The sequence below is a fragment of the Spinacia oleracea genome, chromosome 5 (assembly GCF_020520425.1).
Source record: "Spinacia oleracea cultivar Varoflay chromosome 5, BTI_SOV_V1, whole genome shotgun sequence".
NCBI lineage: Eukaryota > Viridiplantae > Streptophyta > Magnoliopsida > Caryophyllales > Amaranthaceae > Spinacia > Spinacia oleracea.
Window position 1 is genome coordinate 29,067,782 of NC_079491.1, and position 23,131 is coordinate 29,090,912.

General features: G+C 36.5%; 3 protein-coding genes across 4 annotated transcripts; 1 reads left to right on the forward strand and 2 right to left on the reverse strand.

Moving 5' to 3' along the window:
- Nucleotides 1-4,885: 4,885 nt before the first annotated feature.
- On the forward strand, nt 4,886-13,768 carry LOC110804673 (uncharacterized). The gene is made up of 9 exons (XM_022010279.2): nt 4,886-5,390; nt 5,492-6,165; nt 6,876-6,952; nt 7,040-7,208; nt 11,324-11,412; nt 11,528-11,692; nt 11,780-11,857; nt 13,091-13,194; nt 13,364-13,768. Exons 2-9 carry the CDS (start codon nt 5,526-5,528, stop codon nt 13,467-13,469), a joined length of 1,428 nt encoding a protein of 475 aa, XP_021865971.2. The 5' UTR covers nt 4,886-5,390; nt 5,492-5,525; the 3' UTR covers nt 13,470-13,768.
- Nucleotides 13,769-14,336: 568 nt separating this feature from the next.
- Nucleotides 14,337-17,402, reverse strand: LOC110804687 (uncharacterized). The gene is made up of 6 exons (XM_022010300.2): nt 16,524-17,402; nt 16,316-16,441; nt 16,082-16,207; nt 15,725-15,961; nt 15,371-15,535; nt 14,337-15,000 (listed from the first exon to the last, which is right to left on the reverse strand). The coding sequence occupies exons 1-6, from the start codon at nt 16,803-16,805 to the stop codon at nt 14,608-14,610; spliced, it is 1,329 nt and encodes a 442-aa protein (XP_021865992.2). The 5' UTR covers nt 16,806-17,402; the 3' UTR covers nt 14,337-14,607.
- A 133-nt stretch (nt 17,403-17,535) lies between these two features.
- On the reverse strand, nt 17,536-22,612 carry LOC110804678 (uncharacterized). 2 transcript variants are annotated; one of them, XM_022010284.2, is made up of 10 exons: nt 22,468-22,612; nt 21,663-21,974; nt 21,388-21,433; nt 21,048-21,105; nt 20,817-20,862; nt 20,603-20,701; nt 20,225-20,293; nt 19,913-20,117; nt 19,351-19,475; nt 17,536-18,901 (listed from the first exon to the last, which is right to left on the reverse strand). In XM_022010284.2, exons 6-10 carry the CDS (start codon nt 20,666-20,668, stop codon nt 17,975-17,977), a joined length of 1,392 nt encoding a protein of 463 aa, XP_021865976.2. In that variant the 5' UTR covers nt 20,669-20,701; nt 20,817-20,862; nt 21,048-21,105; nt 21,388-21,433; nt 21,663-21,974; nt 22,468-22,612; the 3' UTR covers nt 17,536-17,974. The 2 variants fall into 2 exon arrangements, with proteins under 2 accessions (XP_021865976.2, XP_021865975.2); XM_022010283.2 differs by having other exon boundaries at nt 21,388-21,443.
- Between the last annotated feature and the right edge of the window lie 519 nt (nt 22,613-23,131).

The window sequence follows — 23,131 nt, forward strand, 5'->3', positions numbered from 1 at the left end:
AAAAATGGCTAGAAAGTATAAAATCTTTGTAAATGTACCAAAACACTAGTTATTATTACTTATATTTAGTTCAGTGGCATTTTGTTGCTAAAAACAAAGTTTAGTATAAAGCAAAGGATATTACTTATCGGTAATTCTAGAAGTCTGCGTTGGGAGAAAATCTAATGGTAATGTCAATAATCTAAAGATACAGTTTTCCTAAGTCTTGGAATTTTCAAAGTGCAAGGTTTTTGATACAGGGTAATGTGATCTGATGAATTTTACGTGCAATATATTATTGATTGTGTAGGGTTGGCTTTTGGAAAAAATGAGTAGCAGCCTAGCAGGTTATTGGGATTCAAAGATTTGAGAGATTAAGTTTTTGAAAAGTCTAATCTTAAATTTTGTCACTGATCATTCCGGGAAAAGTTTTGGAAACTTGCGAGTAGAACTTAAGACTATCTTCTTACACAACCTCTCTCGCGATAAAAGAAGTTGATACTTCATGTGGATAATTAGAGCACCTTTTTATGGTAACAAGTCTAACAACCTTCGAATACTCTTTAGTTCCTTGTTTCAAAAGTGTGTAACATCTGGAAAAAGGTTTTGTATACAGGGCAATGTGATTTGATGAATTTTTGGCACAAATAGATCATTGATTGTGCGGGTAACTTTAAAAAAAACACGAGTAACAAGTTATTGGGATTCAAAGATTTGAGAGATAAGGTTTTTGAAAAATCTAATTTTAAATTTGGTACTGATCATTTCAGGTTAGATTTTGGAATATTTTGAGTAGAGCATAAGATTATTTTCTTATATAACCCACACTGCATGTAATTAGAGAACATGTTTAATGGGAACAACCTTCTAATACTCTTCAGTTCCTTGTTTCAAAAGAGCTGTAACATCTCAGCATTCAAGCTTTCTTTCATATGGTTAATGTGTGATTCTTCTTCCTCATAATAATAGGTTACATTGACGACTTAATTAACATCAAACCTTCTCATCCCTCTCTAAAAGAATTCCTAAAGAATTTTGTATGTTACCATCATTTTGGAGGCAAACAAGTGAACAACAGTGAACATGTCTTTCTCCTGAGATACGAAGAGGAAATAATGGGTTTGGGGAAATATCCCATTAATGATAAAATTATTAGTTTTCTGAAACCTATTCTTCTACAGTGTAGTGATCCCATGATTGGAAGCGAGGATAGAAATGTCATTTTCCATATTCTCCTTAGAACAGTCAACAGTGTGATGAACGTGGGTTCTATTCCTTAGAGGTGAACATGGAATTATATTTAGTAAAAGCTCCATGAAATTGTAACCTCCACTAACAGCTTGTTTTGTATAAGACTTGAGGAAGGAAAGGGGAGGAAAGTAAGGGGAGAGAAGGGGTTGGTGGCTGGGTGGGGGAAGGGGGGATGGAGAAACACTATTTTGGGTACTAGTGTTTATGTGCACGATGCGTGCGTGATATTGTAATTCTATAAAAAAGGTAAGGGGACACCAAAAAGTCAAAAAACCCCGGCTTTCCCTTATAGAATAGAGATATGGATAACAGAGAAGTTGAGGGATGGGAGAGGGAGGAAAACAGGGAACTGTTCTGATCTTAGACATCACTCTTCGTTGTAGAGGGAAGGGGAGGGGAAGGGAGGGGAGGCAAAACACTATTCCTCTGTTTGGATAACAAAGACGATGAGGTAAGGGAGAGGGAGGGAATTGCTTTGATATTGGAAATCACTATTTTTGTGGACTGGCACACCACCCATCCCACCACCCATCTATAAAGAAACTGAGTCGATTCAGTTTCATGGCTAATTCCAACGAATGACAGCCAACCAACTTGCCAATTTCCAGAAGGATGTCCAAATTCTCTCCGTGATTAAACGTATCGATTTGTTTTCACAGTCAATCATTATTATTCTTAATATGAAGTGGACCCTTCTCAATTCCTATTACGATCTATAGGGGAGAGCGAAAACCTGGTCTTCTTGAGTGGAGGCCGTGCTACTTAGCTATGTAACAAGGCAGTCAATGATGAAGAAAAAGTGTTTTATCAAGGGTAAAATTGTCTCATCTTTTTTTTTTATTAAGCTTCATGTCTTGTTTTCCTTTCAAATCTTTCATGCGGATCATTTTGAAGAGTTTTGTTTCTTCAAGAAAAAAAGGCAAAAAATCCCATCCGTTTCCTCCCTTCCATTTCCGGCACCTCCACACTTTTCTATCCAAACAAGGAATATCCTTCTCTTCCTTTCCCTACCAATCCATGTATCCAATCAAGAAGTAAGGATCGCCGTTGTGTTAATCAATGAGCTTTGTGCATGTGTCACAACATGATTCAACAAACTTGGCAACTCACAATTTGTATTCATCTGTCCCCATAGAATCATCCAATTGAACCTTTTGTGTTAGGTAACGCAAAATAATGAGATATAGCATTTACCCAGAAGGACTCAGAGCTTGTGCAAATTGAAGCACATATAGACGAACATGAGGCACACAATCAAAAGAATTCTGGCTGCTGGGGTGAAGCAAAACTAATGAAAGTTTTTGCGGTTGATGACTGATATTCTTTTATTATTTTTTAAAATTTAAACCAAAAAGTTAGTGATTCTTTTTACTGTTTTCACATTCCCTTCTGTGCCCTTGCCTTTCGACATAGTGTTTCTCCAATTCCTCGTCTCTATTTTTTCATTCTTTGCATTCATTAAAGTAGAATGTTTTGGGCTATTTGCATGTGGGCTATGTATGCACATTTCAGATAGAGTTGTGATATTAGGAGTAAGCTAAATCCTCTGGGAAAACGTTTGTTAGTTTTGGGTTTTCTGCGGTTTAACGCCTATCTTTCCCAATCTACACCTTATTTTGCACGCTCTAATCGAAGACGCGTACACTGGTAAACGTGCAATTAAGGGAGAAATAAAAAGAATAAAAAGGCAAATTCACTTCTGTAATAGTGAAATAATTGTTAATTTATTGTCATTTGCGCTCTACTGCAATGTGAGGTGTTCGTGATAGGGCAGCATTAACTTTCTAAACTTAAGTGATAGAGTAAAAGGGAGTACGGATGTATTTCTAAGAAGTCGAAATGCTTTCCCCTATTAATTCTGGAGAGGGCACAACAAATACTTATAGACTATGAAATGAGTCCAAAGAGATGTAATTTTAAATTCAAAAACCAAAAAATTGTTTGAATGTAGTGTGAAAAGAGGATGAATGTGAAGTAGCGAGAACAGATTGACATAAAAATATGTAGATATTTGGCAATATTCTGTTTATGCAACTTAAGCCTCAATGATCATGAATGATTGAGTTGAAACTTGAAAGCCTTTTTTCTTGTCCCCTTTTGCCCATCTTTATGTTTTGTGTTGTTATGCTCTTTAATAGGGGACACTAGGCTGGGGTTCTCACATCCCTGGAATCCTGGATAACCCAATTCCTTGGTTTACATCTAGCAGACTTTTTGGTGGATAATTTACTTATGTATTTTACAATTCTGCAGGGTGCATTAGTTGGGGACTTGACTTGAAGCAATAAAGTGAGCACTAGCAGTCCTGGTTTAGAAAAGCCAACCATGAGCTTCGAGTAGATCACCACCAACTCATGTTCTTTCTACTGTTATTTTTTCTTCGATATATGTATGTATTGATCTTGCAAAATGGCGGAGGAAACCAATCTGCTTTTTATTTTACTTTATGATGTTAGCAAAAATTGTCATCTTTGAGCATTGTTTGGGCTTTCTAAATTCTATTGTAATCAAGTCTGAGGTTTTTTTTGGATAAGTCAAATGATTGACAAATTGGACATAAAAAGGTTACTGACATGATAATCATAGCATGAAACTGGTATATACTAGGAGATTTGCTTATTTAATTATTCGTTATAATAGCACGTTCGATGCAGAAGCAATTGTTGTCTTGTGTCCCAGGAAAGAAAGTAACACACCTGTTTGGTTTGCTTATACTGACAGTTTGATTCTTGAATACGTGAGTCATGAGTCATGATCCCTTACTTCAGATTGGAATAATCCCAACTTTGTAATGATTCTTTTTTGTTTAGGGGATAAAGGATGTATGTTTGATTTTGAAATACACTTCGGTGTGAATTGTCCACCTAGTCGAGTAGTGAACATGAATACTTGAGAAAGATTCAAAGGACAACTAGCTGTATGAGCCTCATGAGGACGGTCTGCATTACATATATTGGTGTCTACCCCCTCTTCGTGTACCGATTTTCGTCATCAAAATCCGAAAATATGAAGTGAAACTAGTGAGCTTAGTTTAGTCAAACAAAGCGAAATAAACAATAGAATTAACAGAAAACACTAAAATTCATGATGAGTTGATGACGGGCAGAAGCTGCTAGGGAATGCGAAGGCTGGATCACAGAATGAGACACCTTCAAAAGCGAGAACCAAGACAAAGACTGAAAGATATGACACAACTCCTTGACCAACCACAACGAAAACAGAGCAAAATGAGACGTCACAAGCAAACCAACCAATGTAGCAGAGCCCGTGTATACCCGAATCCTATAGTAATCCCGATAAATAGCCGTCCTTACCGCCTATAAGCAAGCCGTCAACTCAGCCTGAAGAGCAGAGTCTAACACACAAGTTTGATTCCCTCCCTTGGAAAGTAAAAAAGAACACATGATCGCGACGCAACTAAACCACACTTTTGGTTAGAAGTATCCAACCAAGCCCAATCAAAGATTAGACAAACTTGATTACTCCGTATTTAGAGGGAGAAGCATTTTAGTACTCCTATTGACTATTGATTGATTGAGACTTTGAGAGGATTGAGGGAGATAAAGTCTTTGGATAGTTTGACAATTTATCAATTCTTTCCATAATACAAAAAAAAAAAAAAAAAGATAAATACTGGTATTAAATTTAGTGAGTAGTGGCCTTGGTTGACCAAAGTAGGCTATGCCATTGGATTTGGTCCGCAGATGAGCGCCGAGAGATTAGAGAGAAGAGGAAGAAGAAAAAGAGCGCATTTCCAATTTAATTTTAATTTTGATTTTAATTTAATTTTATTATTGGTATCTCTTCTTCGTCTCCAACAAAGTCGAATCGCTCGAAAGAGAGTCGAAGCTGCTTTTCTTTTCTCGCCCTCATCAATCCAATCATAATCTCTCTCCTCACTCTCCCTTTTTTCGATTTTCGATTTCAAGTTTTGGTTTTCTATCTTTGTCTCCCCCCTTTCCTCTATAAACCCTAAAACTACCTCACCATTTCTTTATTTTGAATTTATCTTACATTTGATTTCTTCATCCAATAAATAATTAAAGAATAGCCGTTGTAATTGTGATTTTGATTGTGTTGGATTACGGAATTCAATTGTCAACGACAATCGTCTTTCTTTACAGACGCCATCGTCGCCCAACGGAGTTTCCCTATCGCAGGTATTGCTTCCATCATCACTTTCCCTTTTTACATTCATTCGCCCTTTTTTATTTCATTTTGCAATTCCATTTTTGTATAATTTTGTGGGATTGCTGTTTAGGGTTAGGGTTAGGGTTCGAAGATCATCGTCACGAATGGAAGCAGCTGCTGGAAGTTCTGACGGACACAGAGATAGAGATAGAGATAGAGGCAGCTCCGCCAATTTGAATTCAAGACGATATAGGGTGCATTTTTCTGCTTCCAATTTCATACGCTCTCCAATTTCCACTCTCTTAGAGTATTCCGGTCTTTTACGTCCGAGGTCCAACAACACCCATGAATCCGATTCCCTCATTCCTGCTAACTCCTCTGCCCATCTTCATGATTCTTCTCCCAACGCCGGCGAGGTCTCCATTAGGATTATTGGTGCTTCTGAACATGACCATGACAGAGTAGACCCCACCACCACCACTACTGCACCTTCTGGTGTACACCTCCAACCATGCCCTACTGAGGTCTCCGTCCAGCCTGTTAACATGCCCATTTCTTCCACCACTGCTGCATTAGACGGCCAGGAGGATTCCAGGGCTGATCGACCCACTGGGGATACTCATACCGGGGTTTCTCAATTCTCTAGTTCCAGTTCTGATGCTGAGGCTGCTGATGGTGGTGCTGCGAACAATCGGGATTCTACTTATCAGAGGTACGACATTCAACAGGCTGCCCGCTGGATTGAGCAGGTCCTCCCTTTTTCGCTGCTCCTACTCGTTGTTTTTATCCGCCAACATCTGCAAGGTATTATCTTTTCCCATTCTGTCTCTATACATATCATTTCGTTACTCTGCAAACTACTACTCCGTATGATTTTTTGATTATTTTGCTATTTTTTTTAGAATTGTTGTCCTGGTTTTAAAGTAGTGTGCTCCTAATCTTTCTGGTGGAACTAGTGCAACCTTTTTTGTATATATCGGTTTATCATAAATGTTTGGGTGGTAGCTTTGATTGTCACTGTTTCCTGACATGAGAACATGTTTCACTTATTGACACTTCCATATTGTGTCTTCAATTAATCCTGTGATTGTTTTTATTCAACGGGATCCTATTATAGTCTACCACGGCTACCATGTTCTCTATTTTTTGGTTTTTTTTGTTATACTTTCCAGATTTTTGTCGTAAATCACTTCCTTTGTGCTGGTACATTCAAATTCTTTCTGTTTGTGAAAGGTTATATTGAGCAGCTTATATTAGTCGTTTCTTTAGATGCTTGTATCTGTTTCAATGATACTGTTCTTCATCTCAATGCCAAATGTCGGGGGCATCGGTCTGCTATTAATTTTTGGCGCGTCCAGATCTCCCTAAATCTATCTAATTTAATTTTTGTTCATGGAGTTAAAGTGAACATGCTGTTTCTTAGTGTGCTTTGTGCTTAAGAGGTCCGCGATGTTTGCACGCTTTCCAGCATGGTTTGTTTTCTGATGTGTGTTTAACTTCTGCGGGGATTACAGGTTTTTTTGTCACAATATGGATTGCTGTTTTTATGTTCAAGTCCAATGACATACTGCGAAAACAAACTGCTCTTAAGGTACTTGAATTTTCTTGATATTTAGTGGTGTCTGGCTTATTGCCTGCTACTCAATCTTACGAATGACTTTCATTCATGCTGGTACAGGGAGAGAGGAAGGTTCCTATTTTGGTAGGCATCTGTATTTTGTTCACACTTCATGTTGGTGGTGTTTATTGGTGGTACCGAAATGACGACCTTCTCTACCCGTTGATTATGCTACCCCCAAAAGAGATACCTCCCTTCTGGCATGCTGTTTTTATCATCATGGTCAACGGTGCGTGCTAGCCCTTATTTACTCAAGCATTTTAATACTATGAAATGTGGAACTAGAGTTACAAATAGTGCCCTAATGTCAATAAGATGCATTGTTTCTGGTGATGGAGGTTTTGTTGTTTGTTTTGTTAGTGTTATTTTTTTGTTACACCGTATGCTTTATCATACTGTAAAATTGAGTTAGCAACATGCTAAAAATTCTTGTGGGGAAAATTAAATTTCTTATGAGACATTGAAGGTTATCTTTGTTGTGGAGGCAATTGAATTAATTTTTGATTGACAGAATGTTACCTGAATTGCATTACGTTTTGGTATGTGGAATGGGTTATTGAAATGTTTTTCCTACCTAAGAAATGTCTATTACTACGCTGTGTATTTTGTACCAATTTTCATGTTACGTATATAATTTGCCGAGGGTGGGCGAGCTCTGTAACACTAGTTTAAAGTGTATCAGTACCACTATACAGTGTACCCCATACCATTTGCATGTTTGGGATTGTTGGTTGCCGCGCATGTGGGTGGGGGGGATACAGAATGGATAACTCTTGTTTGATAGTGCAGTAAACTTTTGACTCCGTAGTTAAGGAAACCCTGATTGATTTATTGGTTTTGGGAGTTGTCGATGAAAATATCCATTAACTTCTGTTGGAATTATTCCTGAATCCCGAAGGACTAATTTCTGTAAGTTCCTCGCTTTACATCCGAAGAGAACTATCGGTTTATAGTGAAACCTTCTTGGTTGTTGTGTTAGACTTATTTGGTTATAACTTATAAGATAATAACTTCCGTGGAGGATAGAGATTGATGTAATATAATATGCCTCTTCTTAAAATGACTCTTTTTAGAAGGGCCTATTAATAGGGCTTGTGTGCCGAGAATTCTGTTTATAGCATACTTTTCTCGCTGACGGAGGACCATTGGTTGCTTAGTATTTATGGCTACACAAGAAGCAGCCTGGAATTGTTAATATTGTTGAATATCTGTTTCACCTAGTTGGTGGTATGGTCCAATATGTGGAACCGTTGTGGATTTACAATCAGGTGAATAGAACGCATCCTAACTCTTCGGCAACAAGGTTATCCAGAAAAATTTTGGAAGAAGAAAACAAATGAACAGTGCGACAGAGCTTTATGACCAAGCCTTGTCGTTCCCATATAATATCATCACTGGATGGTCGGCTAAATGAAAATAGTCATATTAGTTTGCACCTTAACAAGAGCTCCAACAATCCAACATCTGAACTACTTAAATTAAGATATCTAAGATTTAGTGCTGAAACCCTATATCTGAAATTTCCCACTCAAAAATTGATCTGCCATTTATTAGCAGAATGACACATCTTAAGGTTATCTAATTCCCTACTCACCCAACAAACCGTGAACCAAACAACTATTATAACATGGAAATGGTACATTTTTCGTCTAATATGGCAAATTAGGTAGCAAACTGTGAACCTGTACCCAATATCATACTAGCTAATCAGGTAATGAAGTTCAATATGCTAATTTGATCATTCTAGGTTGTGTGCCATAGTCATTTTGACAAATCTACGTTGTGTACAAATCTGAATGAACTACGCTTGAGTTCAGAAGAACATAATGATTGGGGAGTGATTTAGGATACAAGGATTAGGTCCAGTGCACCCACGGATATTATTAAATTATTATTTGATCATTTTCTTCTATTAAATATTTAATTAAACATTTCTCCTCCTATACACAGTAATTAATAAATTTGAACAAACTAATTTAATCATATAATATGCCATTCTTGTCCTACTACCTACGTATTACATCTCTTATATTCTTAATAATATGCTAATTTGACCAAAATATTTAGTTAATATATTTTCCATTATTAAATATATACCGATTTGACTAAAATAACCAAAATTCATTTTTAACAAATTATCATTACATGGTATCTATTATTTCCATAATCTTTAAACCAATATTTTTTTACATACATAACAAAATTTATATAAAAAGGAAAAAAAAATAAAGTGGAGAATTTTTTTAGGAAAAATGTTTTTGGTGGAATAATTTTGCACTAGGAAGTGACCTGTCTCATTCCTAGTGTTTGTTTTAGTATAAACTTATAGATTTACTCGGATCTCTTTGTTAATATATATTAATTTTATTCCATTTCTTTATTTTTTGTATATAATTTTTGTAAAAGATTCTCATTTCTGTCATTTACATATATAAATACTAGATTATATCCCGTGCACGCACGGATATTCTAAAATTATTATTTGACCGTATTTTTGATAAAATATTTATCCACTTAAAGCTAATGCATAATTAATAAATCTTGAGCATACTCATTTAATCATCTAATATGAAAAGTCCTACTTCGTATTGTATATGCTTAATATGGTAATAAATATTGAGTAAGTATATTTTACATTATTGATATACCGCTTGACTAAAATATTTCCAGAGATATATATTATTGTCATATTCTGTAATCCAATATTTTTTTCCATACATAAACCATATATATAAAAAAATAGAAACATAAAATAAATAAAGTGCATATATTTTAGGAAATAGTTTTTTGCCGGGAAAAAATTGCACCAGAAAGTGACATGTGTCATTCCTGGTGTCTGTTTTAGTATAAAGTAATAGATAGATGTGAAGGTGCAATTGATTATTGTCATATATTTGGATATCAATATCTTTTAGCCAAAATTATTTTTATTAGGTAAATGAAGAAGTAAAAGATTACAATTTATTTAACTCAGATCTCCAAATTAATTCTATATTAATTTTATTTCATTCCTTTTACGGAGTGTTTGACTATGTTATTGTTGGTAATTTCCATAACCATTCTATCAATCTCATTTTAAGAAATTTAAGGAAAAAAGAGAAAAAAAAAACATTTTGTCGGGAAAATATTGCACCAAGAAATGACACGTGTCATTCCTGGTGTCTGTTTTAGTATAGTGTAATAGATATCCCAATCTTTTTGGTGAATGCAAAAAAGAATTGACAGGCAGGTAGGTTCTGTTTAGATGATCATTAGTATCTTCTGATTTTTGTGTTTGGAGGATGTGTATGCTTTATTGCTGCTTGATTATCTTGGTCCTGCCTGCCTCTTTAGTTGTGGTTATTCAGTCAAGATTATTTAACAATGTTATCAGCCACTGTCTCTAGGCAACGGGTGGTTGGATAAAGGCTTGAGGGAGGGGTGGTAGGTTCCTTTTAGGGATATACGTGCATGTTAGGTTTAAGAATTAAGATGTGCGGCATGTGCTTGTAAAGTTGTAAGCGCATGCCTGTCTGTGCAGACAGGTTTTAACATTTATATGTGGGGAAATATATTTGCTACTTTTTCATCCTGGTTTCCTTCATTTCCCACCACTTTTATTATCCCTCACAATCATCCCTCATCTGAACTCTGAAGGGGCTAGTGTCTTGGAGTACACAAAAGAATGCATCCTGGATAGTGTACTGAATTAAGGAAATTATCTTGTCAAAACAAATTATTGTTTAGAAATAATTTCTGGAGGAGTTCTATCCCAAAGCAAATTTGGCAAGAATCTTATGATAATCTTCCTTCAATATGCAGAATTTTATTGATAGTTTTCCTTTATAATTATTATTATTATTCAGACACTTGGTAGTATTTTATACATGTGTTAGAAACCTGTTAATACCCCAAATCTTTTTGGGGCTAAGGCTTTGTTGTTGTTGTTGTTGTTAGAAACCTGTTAATATTCATTAGCTAGTTACTTGTAATCAATAAACTATTACTTGTGAGTTTAAATGCCAGTGCAATTTATTTGTCAACTGTTGATGCCAATCAATTACTAGTCTTAAAAAAGATAATGGTGTGGTTATGGAAGGAGTTACGTGTGTAACTGGAATATGCATTTCTGTGACGTTTTTTATAAGCTTTTGTTTTTTACTCGAAGAGATTGTTGAATTTTTTGTTTGTTTCCCTGATTGATTATTGTGGAACTAAATCTTTTGTTTTGTCGCTTGTCGTAGATTTCTGATCACCTAATTACAATAAATCTATTTCTTTCTTTCATCCATTGGAAAATAACTCTATTTTGTGTACTTATAATTTTTGATTGTTGGGAAAATAATGTGCATTTGGCTTTCTCAGACACCTTGGTCCGCCAGGCAGCTATGGTCTCCAAGTGCATACTACTCATGTATTACAAAAATAGCAGAGGAAGGAATTACCGTAGGCAGGTAGAATATAAACATTTTTTGTTTGTTTTATGGCGCTCATATGTTCAATGTTTTAATTGCAATCGTGTATGCTTGCTTTACCTAGTGTTCTGATTGTCATGTACTTTGTTTCCAGGGGCAAATGCTGACATTAGTGGAGTATCTTTTGCTACTATATCGTGCATTATTGCCAACTCCAGTTTGGTACAGGTTTTTCCTGAACAAAGAATATGGAAGCCTCTTTTCATCTCTAATGACTGGATTGTATTTGACTTTTAAGCTCACTTCTGTTGTTGAAAAGGTCTGTCTTTTGGTGATCTGTTTTCCATATGCTTGCATCTTCCTCGATAGTGTCTCTTATATGCAACTTTTTGTTGACCTTATACAGGTTCAGTCATTCTTTTCGTCAGTTAAGGCATTGTCACGGAAAGAGATCCACTACGGAGCTTATGCAACTTCAGAGCAGGTACATAAGCTGTATATTTTTACCAGAAATTGTCCTAATACCATAATTTGTAGGCGATGCTAACTGTAAAAAAGGTTTCCGAGCTCCTATACTTCGTTCTTACATCATTTTGTTCTCTTGCTTACTGCTGTTGTTGAATTTTTGCAACGCCTTAGAAAAACATCCCCCCTTTTTTCCCCTTCTGTATCTTTTGTCGCTGTTCTTTTAGGAATTGTGTGGGTGGGGGGTGGGGGGGGGGGGGGGGGGGGAGGTTTGAGAGTGGATCAAAGAATTGGGATTTTAGATATGCCTCATTCGCCTTTGAATTACCCTGGATGATACTCCTATATCAACACTAAATCATGCCTTTGTAAGTGTTAATTTAAAATTCTTATTTCTGATAGTACTAGTGTACTACACTCCTAGTAGTGGTTGAATGTCATTACATGCCAAAATTTTCAAAGTTTACTTATAATTTAAAATATCACTGTAAATCCTGTAGGCTTCAGAGCTGTGAAAATCTGCTAGAAAGATGTTATACAGGAGCACCTCCAAAGACTTCAATTTAAGCTCTGATTTTCAATTTCTCTCTGTTTGAAGGATGCTTGATTATGATTACAATTGTTTTTGCTTTACGCATCTTTGTTGTAACAACATAATACTTGCTAAATTTAGGTTGTAAAATATTCCCTTGTCTTGATAAACCACAAACATTTTTCCAATGTTCGTGGTAACTCATAATGATAAATCTATATTTAACAAGCTACCTTCTTTTATGCGAAGGCTGGGGTGTCTGTTGGGTTAGTTGGCAGTCTTGGTACACCTTTGTGGCTTTGCCAGCTTGGTGGTTGCAAATCTCAAATATATAGGGTATGACCTGTAAGATGATTGGAGTTCATCTTCTTAGATGTGAAAAGTTAGACTTGTGAAGAAAATGCGTAACTATTTGACTCTACTTAACTGCGGGGAGCAGGCGAATTCCATTTTATAGAAGTAGAACTTGCCAGAAATATCGTGTTTGACTATTAATAAATTCACAGTTTGCTTCTACTTCTTAAGAAGTGCATTACTATGTAAATTTAACAGTCGTTTGATTTATTTTGTCTTGTAATAATGAAATTTACTGCATAAGCATGTCTCACTTTCACAACCCTGCGACCTTAGCCAGGGCTGTAATTAAAGATGATGTGTAAGGATTGCTTGCCCTTCAATATTTGATCTTTGCGTATTTGATTGGCAATCTTCTAATTGTAGGTAACTGCTGCCGGCGATATGTGTGCTATTTGCCAAGAGAAGATGCATGCTCCTATCCTGCTTCGCTGTAAACACATTTTTTGTGAAGATTGTGTGTCAGAGTGGTGAGTTAATTATCATCAACTGCTTTTTGTTGTACTTCAACCTCTATGCCTTAATTTCTGGGACCATAGGTAAATGCGTCCGTAGTGCAATATGGATCAATATAAGTTCAAGAAAATTGTTCAATGGATGTGTAAATATGTTTGCTTAATAATCCGGTTCCTTTTTCAGGTTCGAGAGGGAAAGAACATGTCCTCTATGCAGGGCCTTGGTGAAGCCTGCAGATCTCAAATCGTTTGGTGATGGATCAACTAGTCTGTTTTTCCAGTTATTTTGAGCAAGGAGTTTTTTCTTCTTTGAATCCTTGCTACATTGAAAAAGCCGATGATCAAAAAGCGATTTCATGATTCATTCAGAAGTAAAGAAAGCTACAGTTAAGCTGCAGTGCTGGTTGTTGGCTACATGAATCTAAGCCACCGATTGACACATAACTTGACAGGATCTCTGTTTATATGTTGTATTAAAAACATCTACATGTATCTATCTAAGTTAGCTCGTAAATTTATAGAGAATTCGTACATTAAAACAATGTATACAACTGTGCAATCTCCAGTAATGGAAGTTTTCTGAAAGAAACTGTGCATTCTATCTGCCTCTTAGTTAAAAAGTTTATTTCAGACTGATTTTCTTCAGGGAGTAGGCACTTGATAGAAACTATCCTGATCATCTGTCGGAGTGTTGGAACTTGTTATTGTTCAAGGTGTGGAACTAATCTAGCAGCACAGATTGTCTAGCGTAGACTAAACTGGCATGTTGTGGTAGATGTCAAATGTTTGACATTTCATTTGAGGTTGCACAGAGAAGGACATGGATCCTGTAAAAGCGCGGTCTTGATTATACTTGTATTAGAAAGGAAAATGTCATAACCCTTCCCTGTGTTAGTCCTTTGAATAGGTAGTAGGATTTCAGATAGTTATGATGGTACCTCAAGTTAGGTATAGGTAATGAAATGGAAACAAATAAGGAATCATTTTTGTATAGCATTTTTGTTACCATAAGGTTGGGATTGGTTACCCTTAGCCTCACTTCATTATGAGGAATGACCGAATGAGGATAAGTGTCTTTTAAGTTGCAAAGGAGCTTAGTTTACACTTAACTCCATCTAACTCAAGTGCAAGGGAAAGGAGAAAGAACACTAAGCATGCCGCACATTCACAAATCTATGATCATAACATTTGAACCTCTCCCTTACAAAAAATTGAAGAGTTTCTAGCCATGTAGGATAGCTCATAAATAAGCCAAAGCATAACAGTAAATACATTATTTGTCAAAGGTAGGAAATTGATGATTCTGGCAATACCTCCCAAAAGAATTGATCAAGAAAATAATCAAAGGAAAGAGGAAAAGAAAGGGGAAAAAAGTGTAATATCTATGGTCACCCAAAGGCACCCACAAGGCGTCAGAAACAGGGCATATCAAGAGGCTTTTATTTCTCCAGCAGGCACAAGTGATGAAGTTGGAACGTCTGAGGATCTTGTTCTTTCTGGAGGACAAATTGTAGGAGGAGGTGAAATGTTAAATTCCAATTCCTCCTCCTGTTCCTTTATCTCTGCAAAGCTGAGGGAGGAACCTTCTGTAAGATAATTTGGTGATGTTGGTGTGCTAGAGAGTACCTTTGTATCATCCATAGAAAAGGGGTAAACTTCCGTGACTTCTTCAGCACCCTCATCCAAATACACAACGTCTTGCATTGTCAGTTGGTGATATTCAACTATTTCTCTTAGAAATCGATTTTCACGAGCATATACTGAGTTTTCATGAGCCAAACGAGCCTTCTCAGCCAAAAGAGTTTCCAGCTGTAGTCGTATCTGATAATAATCAAGCATAACAAGATTTGGCATTATAACACATATGGACCTCAATGAACTTGCTAATATTTATGTCTTCGCATGCTTTCATATTGATAGACAAATGTTAGACAGAATCATGGGCTTGTTCAGATAATTAACAAGAAATTTATCAAGTGAATTATTGCACATTTGTTCTATATTCCCAAGAACATGCATTTCAGAGAGATGATGATTGGTAATTCAAATCATTTGAGGGAATTCATAAACTTAAGAGTGGAGATGCATAACTCACAAGAATTATTCTACATAAATGTACACACTCATTACTATCATTTCAATATGTAATCTTCTTGTTGAAAGATCTTTGTGGGGTAGTGAGAAGGCATACCAGATCGTCATCAGCAGGGTTGTCTCCTTTCTCCCGACTCTCTCGATGTCTCTTATTTTCTTCTTCTAATTGTGCACAACGTTCCTTTGCAAAGGCTAGATCAGCTTTCACAGTTTTAAGCTCCCGTAGAAGAACTTTTGCTTTGGCAGCAGTTGCCATTGCAACCTGTAAACCAAATAATATAAATAATAATGCTCTTTAGTCTTTAGGCATACGAGAAGAAAACTATGTTCCAATTAAAGCAAGAGGATGGATGTAATAGTATAGCTAATAGCTAATAGTGTTATCATGTTATGCATATAGAGCTGTGTTTGTAATCCCTGCAATAACACGATTACATAAATGCCACCTTACGTCGCGAGAAGCCTTGAGTTGTGTTTCTTGATTGTTTAGTGCAGTAACCTGCACAGGCTGTGCAACTGGACGCTGCCATGAAGTGTTTTGCACAACAGTTGCTTGATCAGGAGTATCTGAAGTGGCTCCTCTTCTACGAAGTTGAATTTTGCGTGTTTCTTGTATAAAATCTGCTGTCCTATTGCGAGTTTCCTGAATAATATCAGCAGTTTTGTGCTCCATGATTGTACGACCTTCCTGCAAAGCAAAGGAAAACTAAGTTGAGAAGCAAAGGAAAACTTAAGTTGAGCAATAAAGGAAAAAGAGGATGGATGCAAAAAAGGGTGTTGACTGTTGAGCAATCAGCAATAGGCAAACCTCAAAAGCATTGCCAAGGGTATCACCAAAGTTATTAAGGGAACAAGTAATGGCATCGAATCGCTTTCGCAATCTAGCATTATCAGTCTTAGAACCAGTCTGTGAAGGTTCATGGGATTGGTAAAACTGAAATGACAAAAAACAACAACATAATTAACCAAGTGGGAAACAGCAGAAAATGATTGAGAATGGGAATAGAAGAAGAAGAAGAAGAAGAAGAAGAAGAGAAATGACCTGATTATCCTGAGGTTGAAAGTGGTTATCATCTTCATCAAGTATGGATTTTGCCTTCCTAGCAAGAACACCCCAAAATCCATATTTAGGGTCGTCTGAGTCTCTCATAGAGCTGCTCTCAGATCCCTAGCGAAATTACAATTGTCAGCTAAAAAATCATGTTTAAAATTCCTGAATTAAATTTCTGAATTAATAACAATTGAATTACCTTGGTAAAGGAACTAGGATGAGAGAGAGAAGAAGAAGCGGTGGCGGTTGCGGTTGCGGTTGCAGTGGTAGATGGAGATGCATAAGCAGAACCATAACCGGAGGAATCTCGATGAACAGCGGAGGCTCTGGTGGCTCTGGCAGCCAAGGATCCAGTTTCTTCATCTTTTTTAAATTTAGTGGTTTTGTTGTTGTTTTGCTTGGGAAGATGATCATCATCGTCTTCCTCCTCAAAACTGAAGGTGGCAGCCTTGCTTATCCCAGCTCTCCTCCTGTACGCCATTTCTTTGTAATTCAATCAAAATTGAAAACCTAATTTTAGCAAAATCACAGAATCTGGAATTGAATGATTGATTGATTTAATCGCCCGCGAACAAGAAAAAGGCGGTTTGATGATGAAGAAGAATGATCATATGATTCCTTTTTGCTTTTTGCTTTTTCCTTTTTCCTTTTTCCTTTTTCCTTTTGGTGTTCTTCCAGGTTGTAAGTTGTAACTAACTCTCCGTACAAGCAACATACGAATTACCATAAACAACTCCACTTCTCACTACTTTTCCGGTGCATTTTTTTTCCAAAGTCAACATTCCCCTTCCTTACATCCCCACCATACACTTTTTTTTTTACATAATTCATTCATTCTTTCATTTCTGTATACATCATATCTCTGTTATGTGGTAACTATTTTTTAACACACGAGGTAACATCTAGTACAATTTTGTGTCAAAATTTAACAACTAATTTCTTCCGAACAACATTGTTACATAATGTCTAAAATACACATACTCTCGCAATCTCATTTTTCTTTCCCGGTTAAATAGAACAAGTAAAATGAGACGGATGGAGTATTAAAAAGTGGAATCTAGTTCGAGTTTTGCTTTATATCAGCTCTAGTTAAAATATTTCTAAGCTAAAATTAAGATCAATTTTATTCAATTTGTCTATTCAGATCAATCCTCTTTCAATCACATCATCCTTTTTTTCTCTTCATTTGAACACTTTACTTATTTAACAACTTTGTTATCCAAAAGCATAATTTCATAATAAAGAAAACCCGGCCATCAGACCACCACCTGATTGGGGCTGAACTTGGTAGGGAGAACCCGTGTTCGATCCCCCGCAACAACAATTGGGAGGGGACCGAAACCTATCCACCCAGAACTCGCCCCGAATCCGGATTAGCCATAAGGGTGAACCGGGTGCTAACACCAAAAAAAAAAAAAAAAAAAAAAAAAAGAACAAAACTGTGGCAGTGCAGTTTTATGAGAGGATTAGTGGTAAGACGGCAAGGGATGCCATCAGCTGAAGGATAAAAATGAGGTAGCCGAGTCTTCATAAGATAGGGTGTTGTAATATGATGATTATCAAGACAGACTCCTTTATTATGGTTGGTGTATCCGCCAGATGCCTTCCCAAAGCTGATTTTAGTTGCAATTGGTAAGGGGCTGCTACTATTCATCTCCGAAGGTAGCCAGCAGCAATCGTGGTAGAGCTATTATCAAAATCATCATCACTCAAGTCTATCAGCCTCGACTTTAAATTGAAAAGAAATTGGTTGGACACTGATGATGGCTGCATATAATTCACGACTTCATGTATTGCTGTTGTTGTTTGACCTGCAGGATTGAACTCGCTAGCTCCAAGCAATGCAGATGAAGGGATGACTCTGTGAGTCTTTAAATTGTCATCTTTATAAGAACATCTAACTAGATAGCTTGAACTTGGGATAGCCTGAACCTGATTTAAGTCAAAGTTGTTGACAGCCTGAATTTGCTTCAATTTCGTCTCTTTCACTGCTGAAGGCATTGTATTCACACTGTAGCTTAGCATGTCACCGTCTTTTTGCAGCACCGTTGGTGTTGTCAACTCGGTATTTTCATTTACCTTGCTACCAGTGTGGACTATGGCATCTACATCTTCACCATACTGACCTAAAGAGATGTTTTGGTGAAGTTTGTGTCTCCTAGCAAAAACAGCCATACTTTTCATGTTGCCTTGAACTTCTGGTTGATTTGTACATGTAATAGTAGATTTAGTATCTAAGCAACTTCTGGCTGATTTTTCTCCAATTTTGCAAACATCACTAGGTTTCTTTTTGTCATTGGTTGTTACAATGCCAATCAGATTGTGAGATGCAGGACATGTTGTACCACTGAACAAAAAATTATTAGGTTCTCTCTGAACAGAAGACGAGGCAGCAGGGGCTAGAGAATTGCAGGTTGAAGAATTGTCCCAATCATTTATACTAGACCTCCTACTACAGGAGGAGGCTTGCATCCATAGTCCTTGTAATTTGTTACTGGCAACTCTATGAGCAGTAGGTCCCAAATCTTTAACAAACAACAGTAAGCTTTCTTTGTATCTGATTTCCTCCTGATTTGTCTGCAAACATTAGATCATTAGGGCTCGTTCGGTATCACTGTCAGTTTCTAGTTTTTGGTTTTTTGGTTTTAAAGGTCATATGATCAAGATTGAATCATGAACTAAAAATAGTCATACTTATATTAATTATGTTGATGTTGAAAACTGGCAACAAAAAAGTAAAAACACTTTTTTTGGTTTTCATATTTTGGTTTTTAGTTTTGTGAAAATCAGAAAAATGGAAACAAAAAACGATTCGAACGGGGCCTAAGCAAAAGCTAAATGACCCTAATTCATATCCAGATATGAAGGGCACCAATCGAGTAAAACGTGAGTAGCTCAAATACCAAAAAGAATCTAAGTAAACTACCAAGTGTAGTCGACTATTGCATCTTCTTTGCATCGTCCAAACTTTAGCAGCTAAAAAGACAAAAAAATGGCTTAAGGAGCGTATAGCAGTAAACCCTTACACGTATAAGCGATTTTGAGTCGCAAAATATTGGTGAATCAGCTGAGCTTGCTAAGCGAATCCAAGGTTTGTACGTAGAACGCCGATCAACCCCAGTCAAACAAGTTCTTCTTTGTCTTCCAAAACCTGCCTTCATAACGAACTAGAAGAGAAGTTATCAAGACGGCATCAACTAAGACTAAAAAGAGAATCTCCTCATCTGAGAGGCTCATATAATTAAAGATCTCAGCCAACTTCTGTAAAATTCCCTTCCCCCTTTTTTCCCTTAAAATAAATGTTGGTTCCTACAGGCACAGTATCCTGAACACCTGGACAAAAGATATTAAAGAAAGATGACTTATGACATCCCTGGCTTCTTTCTGTTTGGAGTACAGATTTCTTTTCAAGTTTTGAGTTTTGGGCTTATTGCTAATAGTTTCATTGGTTAACTTAGAAGGTTTTTCCTCTGCTTAGAAGGTTGTAATTTTTCTTTCTAGATCAGAGGACAGCTTGTCCTCGTTGTTTGCTTGGAAAAAAAAACTTCAAATGCAAAAAATTAAGACAGGTACTCAGCAACGACTGACCTTTACGGTCAAGATCAGTACTAATGCCATAGGATTCCAAGTGCCTTTGTAGTTTCCGGTATGAGCCAAAAGTCAAACCATTATGTTCACCATCAAATCTTCTACTTGATCTTCGCCTTATTGTAGTATAGTCCACTTTGAAATTTTCAGTATCAGTTTTCAGGACAAAGAAAAGCTTTTTCGCTAGATCCTCCAAAGCACGAGCCTGGTAAATTCCAATTATTGCGTCACTACATGAGGAATGTCATCTATTGCAGCAAAAATAATTTTTCATTATCAGAAGTTTCTAACATACAAAATACAAGGGCTAACCTGTCTGAAATACACGGTGGCTGATGAATTGAAATGCATAGCGTTCCCAAATATCAAATATACGTCATGCTGCATGGAGCAGAAAAATGACAAGTCAGATTGTGTTTGGAATGAGCTCATTTATCTAGACCTATTATATGTCAACCCTTCAAGGCTTTAACAAGAAATGCCGAAACAATAAACTTCAGAAGTAACATGATTTTCGCATTGAAGGAAGCAATGTGGATTGGCGAGTCTATGCTGCAACTACGCTTGGAATACTAACCACGATAATATGGAGATATATGAAATGTAAGATAAATATAACAAAAGATCAGACCAGGAAATCCATTGCACTTAGAATAGAAATTAGACATTGTGCTGATGGGCGTATCAAACCTCGAACTGCTGAAGATTCTTGTACATGCCTTCATGAAGTTTAGCTCTCATTGTACCAAAATCCATTGGCTCTTTGATGATTTCATAATACTCTTCAACCTAAAGGAATTTTGGAACAAGAAACTCGGTAAGATATGAGGAAAACAGGAGCGCCTCCATATAACTAGTGATCAAAATCAAGGGTTTGAAGATAACGATAGAAAGGGTGACCAACCTCACTGGGATCCACCGGCTCAGCAAATATATCATATGTATCTCTCCTGAAAATAAGTCATTTTCAAAATGATTACGTAACATGATTGTTACCAAGAACATTTTATGGCACGGTCGGTATTCCTTTTGGGTCAATACATGCAAGTAGATTTGAAAGTACACAGAGAGGAATAGAGGATAAGACATTCAGCTATAGAGTTATAATGTTACTATGACCTAGAAATTCAAATACCTTTGCAATGTGTCCAGGACAAGCTCTAGCTTGCTTTTGTCCGGTAACCATGACTCATCTGCTTACAAAAATGAGGTAAAAGTTAGGGATATGTATAAGACCTGCATACAAAATACAATTCGCCAACATAGTTATTCAAGGATCCGAGGGAAAACAAAATGAGACACTATAAACAAGATGATTTCCATTCTTATGAAAAGGTTTAAAAAACTGCATAGGCTAGTTTATCTGCGGAACTAGGAGTGAAGTTATGAGAAATTGTCATCAGAAACAACAAATTAATTTCTGGATTAGCTGACAGGAAATGGGGTGGCACGACAAAGAAAAAAAGAGGACTTACCATCTTTTGAATGATCATGATGATAATGATTTGGAGGTCCATCACCCTGCTCACAGCTTATAGCAAATCAAAGATTGTAAATCAGTAATTAGTGATATAAAGGGCATGCATCCATGAACACAAAATGAGTAAACTGAAAGCCTGTGTAAGGAATACAGATTGTGATCACGGAGATATGTCTACAAAGACTACAAGATAATGCAATGGCAGTGAAGAAGCATAAAGGGAGTGTTGCACATATGTGTTGATATAGCTAATTACCCCGTAACAGTTACCTGTGGAGTGGATGTGGGAGAGTCATGGACTGTTTGAGTGGAAGCTTAGTACCGGAGCGTGGATGGGGGACAAGTTTGTCATCTTCGTGTTGGTTGTTATCGGAGTGACATGAGGGTTTAGGGGGAACAAAGGCAAACAACTCCTTTGATGTAGTTACCTTAGTTATGGTATTAATAGTAGCAGCAGCAGGAATGTTAATTTGTGAATGAGGTGCTGAGGAGCCGGAGACGGAGAGTCTGGGGCTCCTCCTCCTTTGTCCATCCCCAAAACTACCTCTCTCGCCGCCCCACCTCCTCTTTTGTCCTGCCCTTCTGCATAAATATGATACACAAATGAATGATCAACATGCTTTATCAGCTCAAATGCTTATAGGATTGTTCTTTATTAGAAAAATCAACATTTGTAGTCAAGTTGTTTCATTAATCTGAATTGAACATTACAATTTGTTTTAGAATCGTTGGAATGGAGCACAGTAATAAGTAATAACACATTAACACATACTTGCATTTCTAAATTCTGGGTAACTCCCCTAAGAGCTCTTCCGAGTTAATAATCAAAATTCTAAACAAGCAATGAAATGCTAAGTATAAAATCACCTGGACATCTTCGGGAGGTGATAATTGACAAACTTTGATTACAAACTGGAGTGTAATTTCAATTATTTGAATGAAACAATTGCTTGGGTTTTTATAGTACAAATTCATCAAAGGCATTACCCATTTACTAATTAAGAGACAATTGCATGAAAATCATTACAAAAATGGTATGAATTGAAACACAATAAGGAAACCAGAGATCGCGCACCTTCACACTTCAAGTTGAGAATCAACAACGCAGCTGTCAAATTCATTTGCTCACCAAATTTGGGAGATTCTTTTCCCAAAATCCCAGATAACCCTTCATATCCGAAACAGAGTTTTTTTTCCCTTTAAAAGGCACGCACGGGAGTACTTACCCTATGTTCTGTTATGTTCGACTTATTCGACTTATTTGACTTATTTCACACAAAATAAGTTTAGATAGTTTTAGTAAAGTTCAAAAATGTTCAGAAAAGTTCAGATAATATAAATTCAGCAAAAATAAGTTATTTTCATACATTTTCACACACAAATAAGTTTATTTCACACAAAATAAGGTTTTTTCAGATAAAATAATTTCAGATAAGTTCAGTTACGTTCAGATAATATAAGTCAAGTCAAAACGAGTCCAATAGAATGGAGCGTTAGACAATTCTTCCTAGTTGCCACTTTTGTCAAGGGACTTGTGACCAAATTGAACAAAACCAACCTAACATACCCATCATTTTTAGTTTCTCTTAAAAGAAGAAAATTATGTGTTGTAACAACTAAAATTAAAGACCAAATTTATATTTTATCACCTAAAAATATCAAAGTTTTAAATTACCACCTAAAAATATATTTTTTCTTTGACCACTCGTTAACATAATAGTTAACTGAGGCGTGAAGTG

Coding starts and splice junctions, on each gene's coding strand:
- LOC110804673 (XM_022010279.2), top strand. CDS start 5,526: ATGGAAGCAGCTGCTGGAAGTTCTGACGGACACAGAGATAGAGATAGA. Junction 11,413..11,527: donor GAAGGAATTACCGTAGGCAG/GTAGAATATAAA, acceptor CTTTGTTTCCAG/GGGCAAATGCTGACATTAGT. Junction 11,858..13,090: donor CTTATGCAACTTCAGAGCAG/GTACATAAGCTG, acceptor TTCTAATTGTAG/GTAACTGCTGCCGGCGATAT.
- LOC110804687 (XM_022010300.2), bottom strand. CDS start 16,805: ATGGCGTACAGGAGGAGAGCTGGGATAAGCAAGGCTGCCACCTTCAGT. Junction 16,442..16,523: donor ATCCTAGTTCCTTTACCAAG/GTAATTCAATTG, acceptor TAATTTCGCTAG/GGATCTGAGAGCAGCTCTAT. Junction 15,001..15,370: donor ACCCTGCTGATGACGATCTG/GTATGCCTTCTC, acceptor GATTATTATCAG/ATACGACTACAGCTGGAAAC.
- LOC110804678 (XM_022010283.2), bottom strand. CDS start 21,688: ATGACTCTCCCACATCCACTCCACAG. Junction 21,444..21,662: donor CTCCCACATCCACTCCACAG/GTAACTGTTACG, acceptor ATTTGCTATAAG/CTGTGAGCAGGGTGATGGAC. Junction 21,106..21,387: donor TCATGATCATTCAAAAGATG/GTAAGTCCTCTT, acceptor TTTTGTAAGCAG/ATGAGTCATGGTTACCGGAC.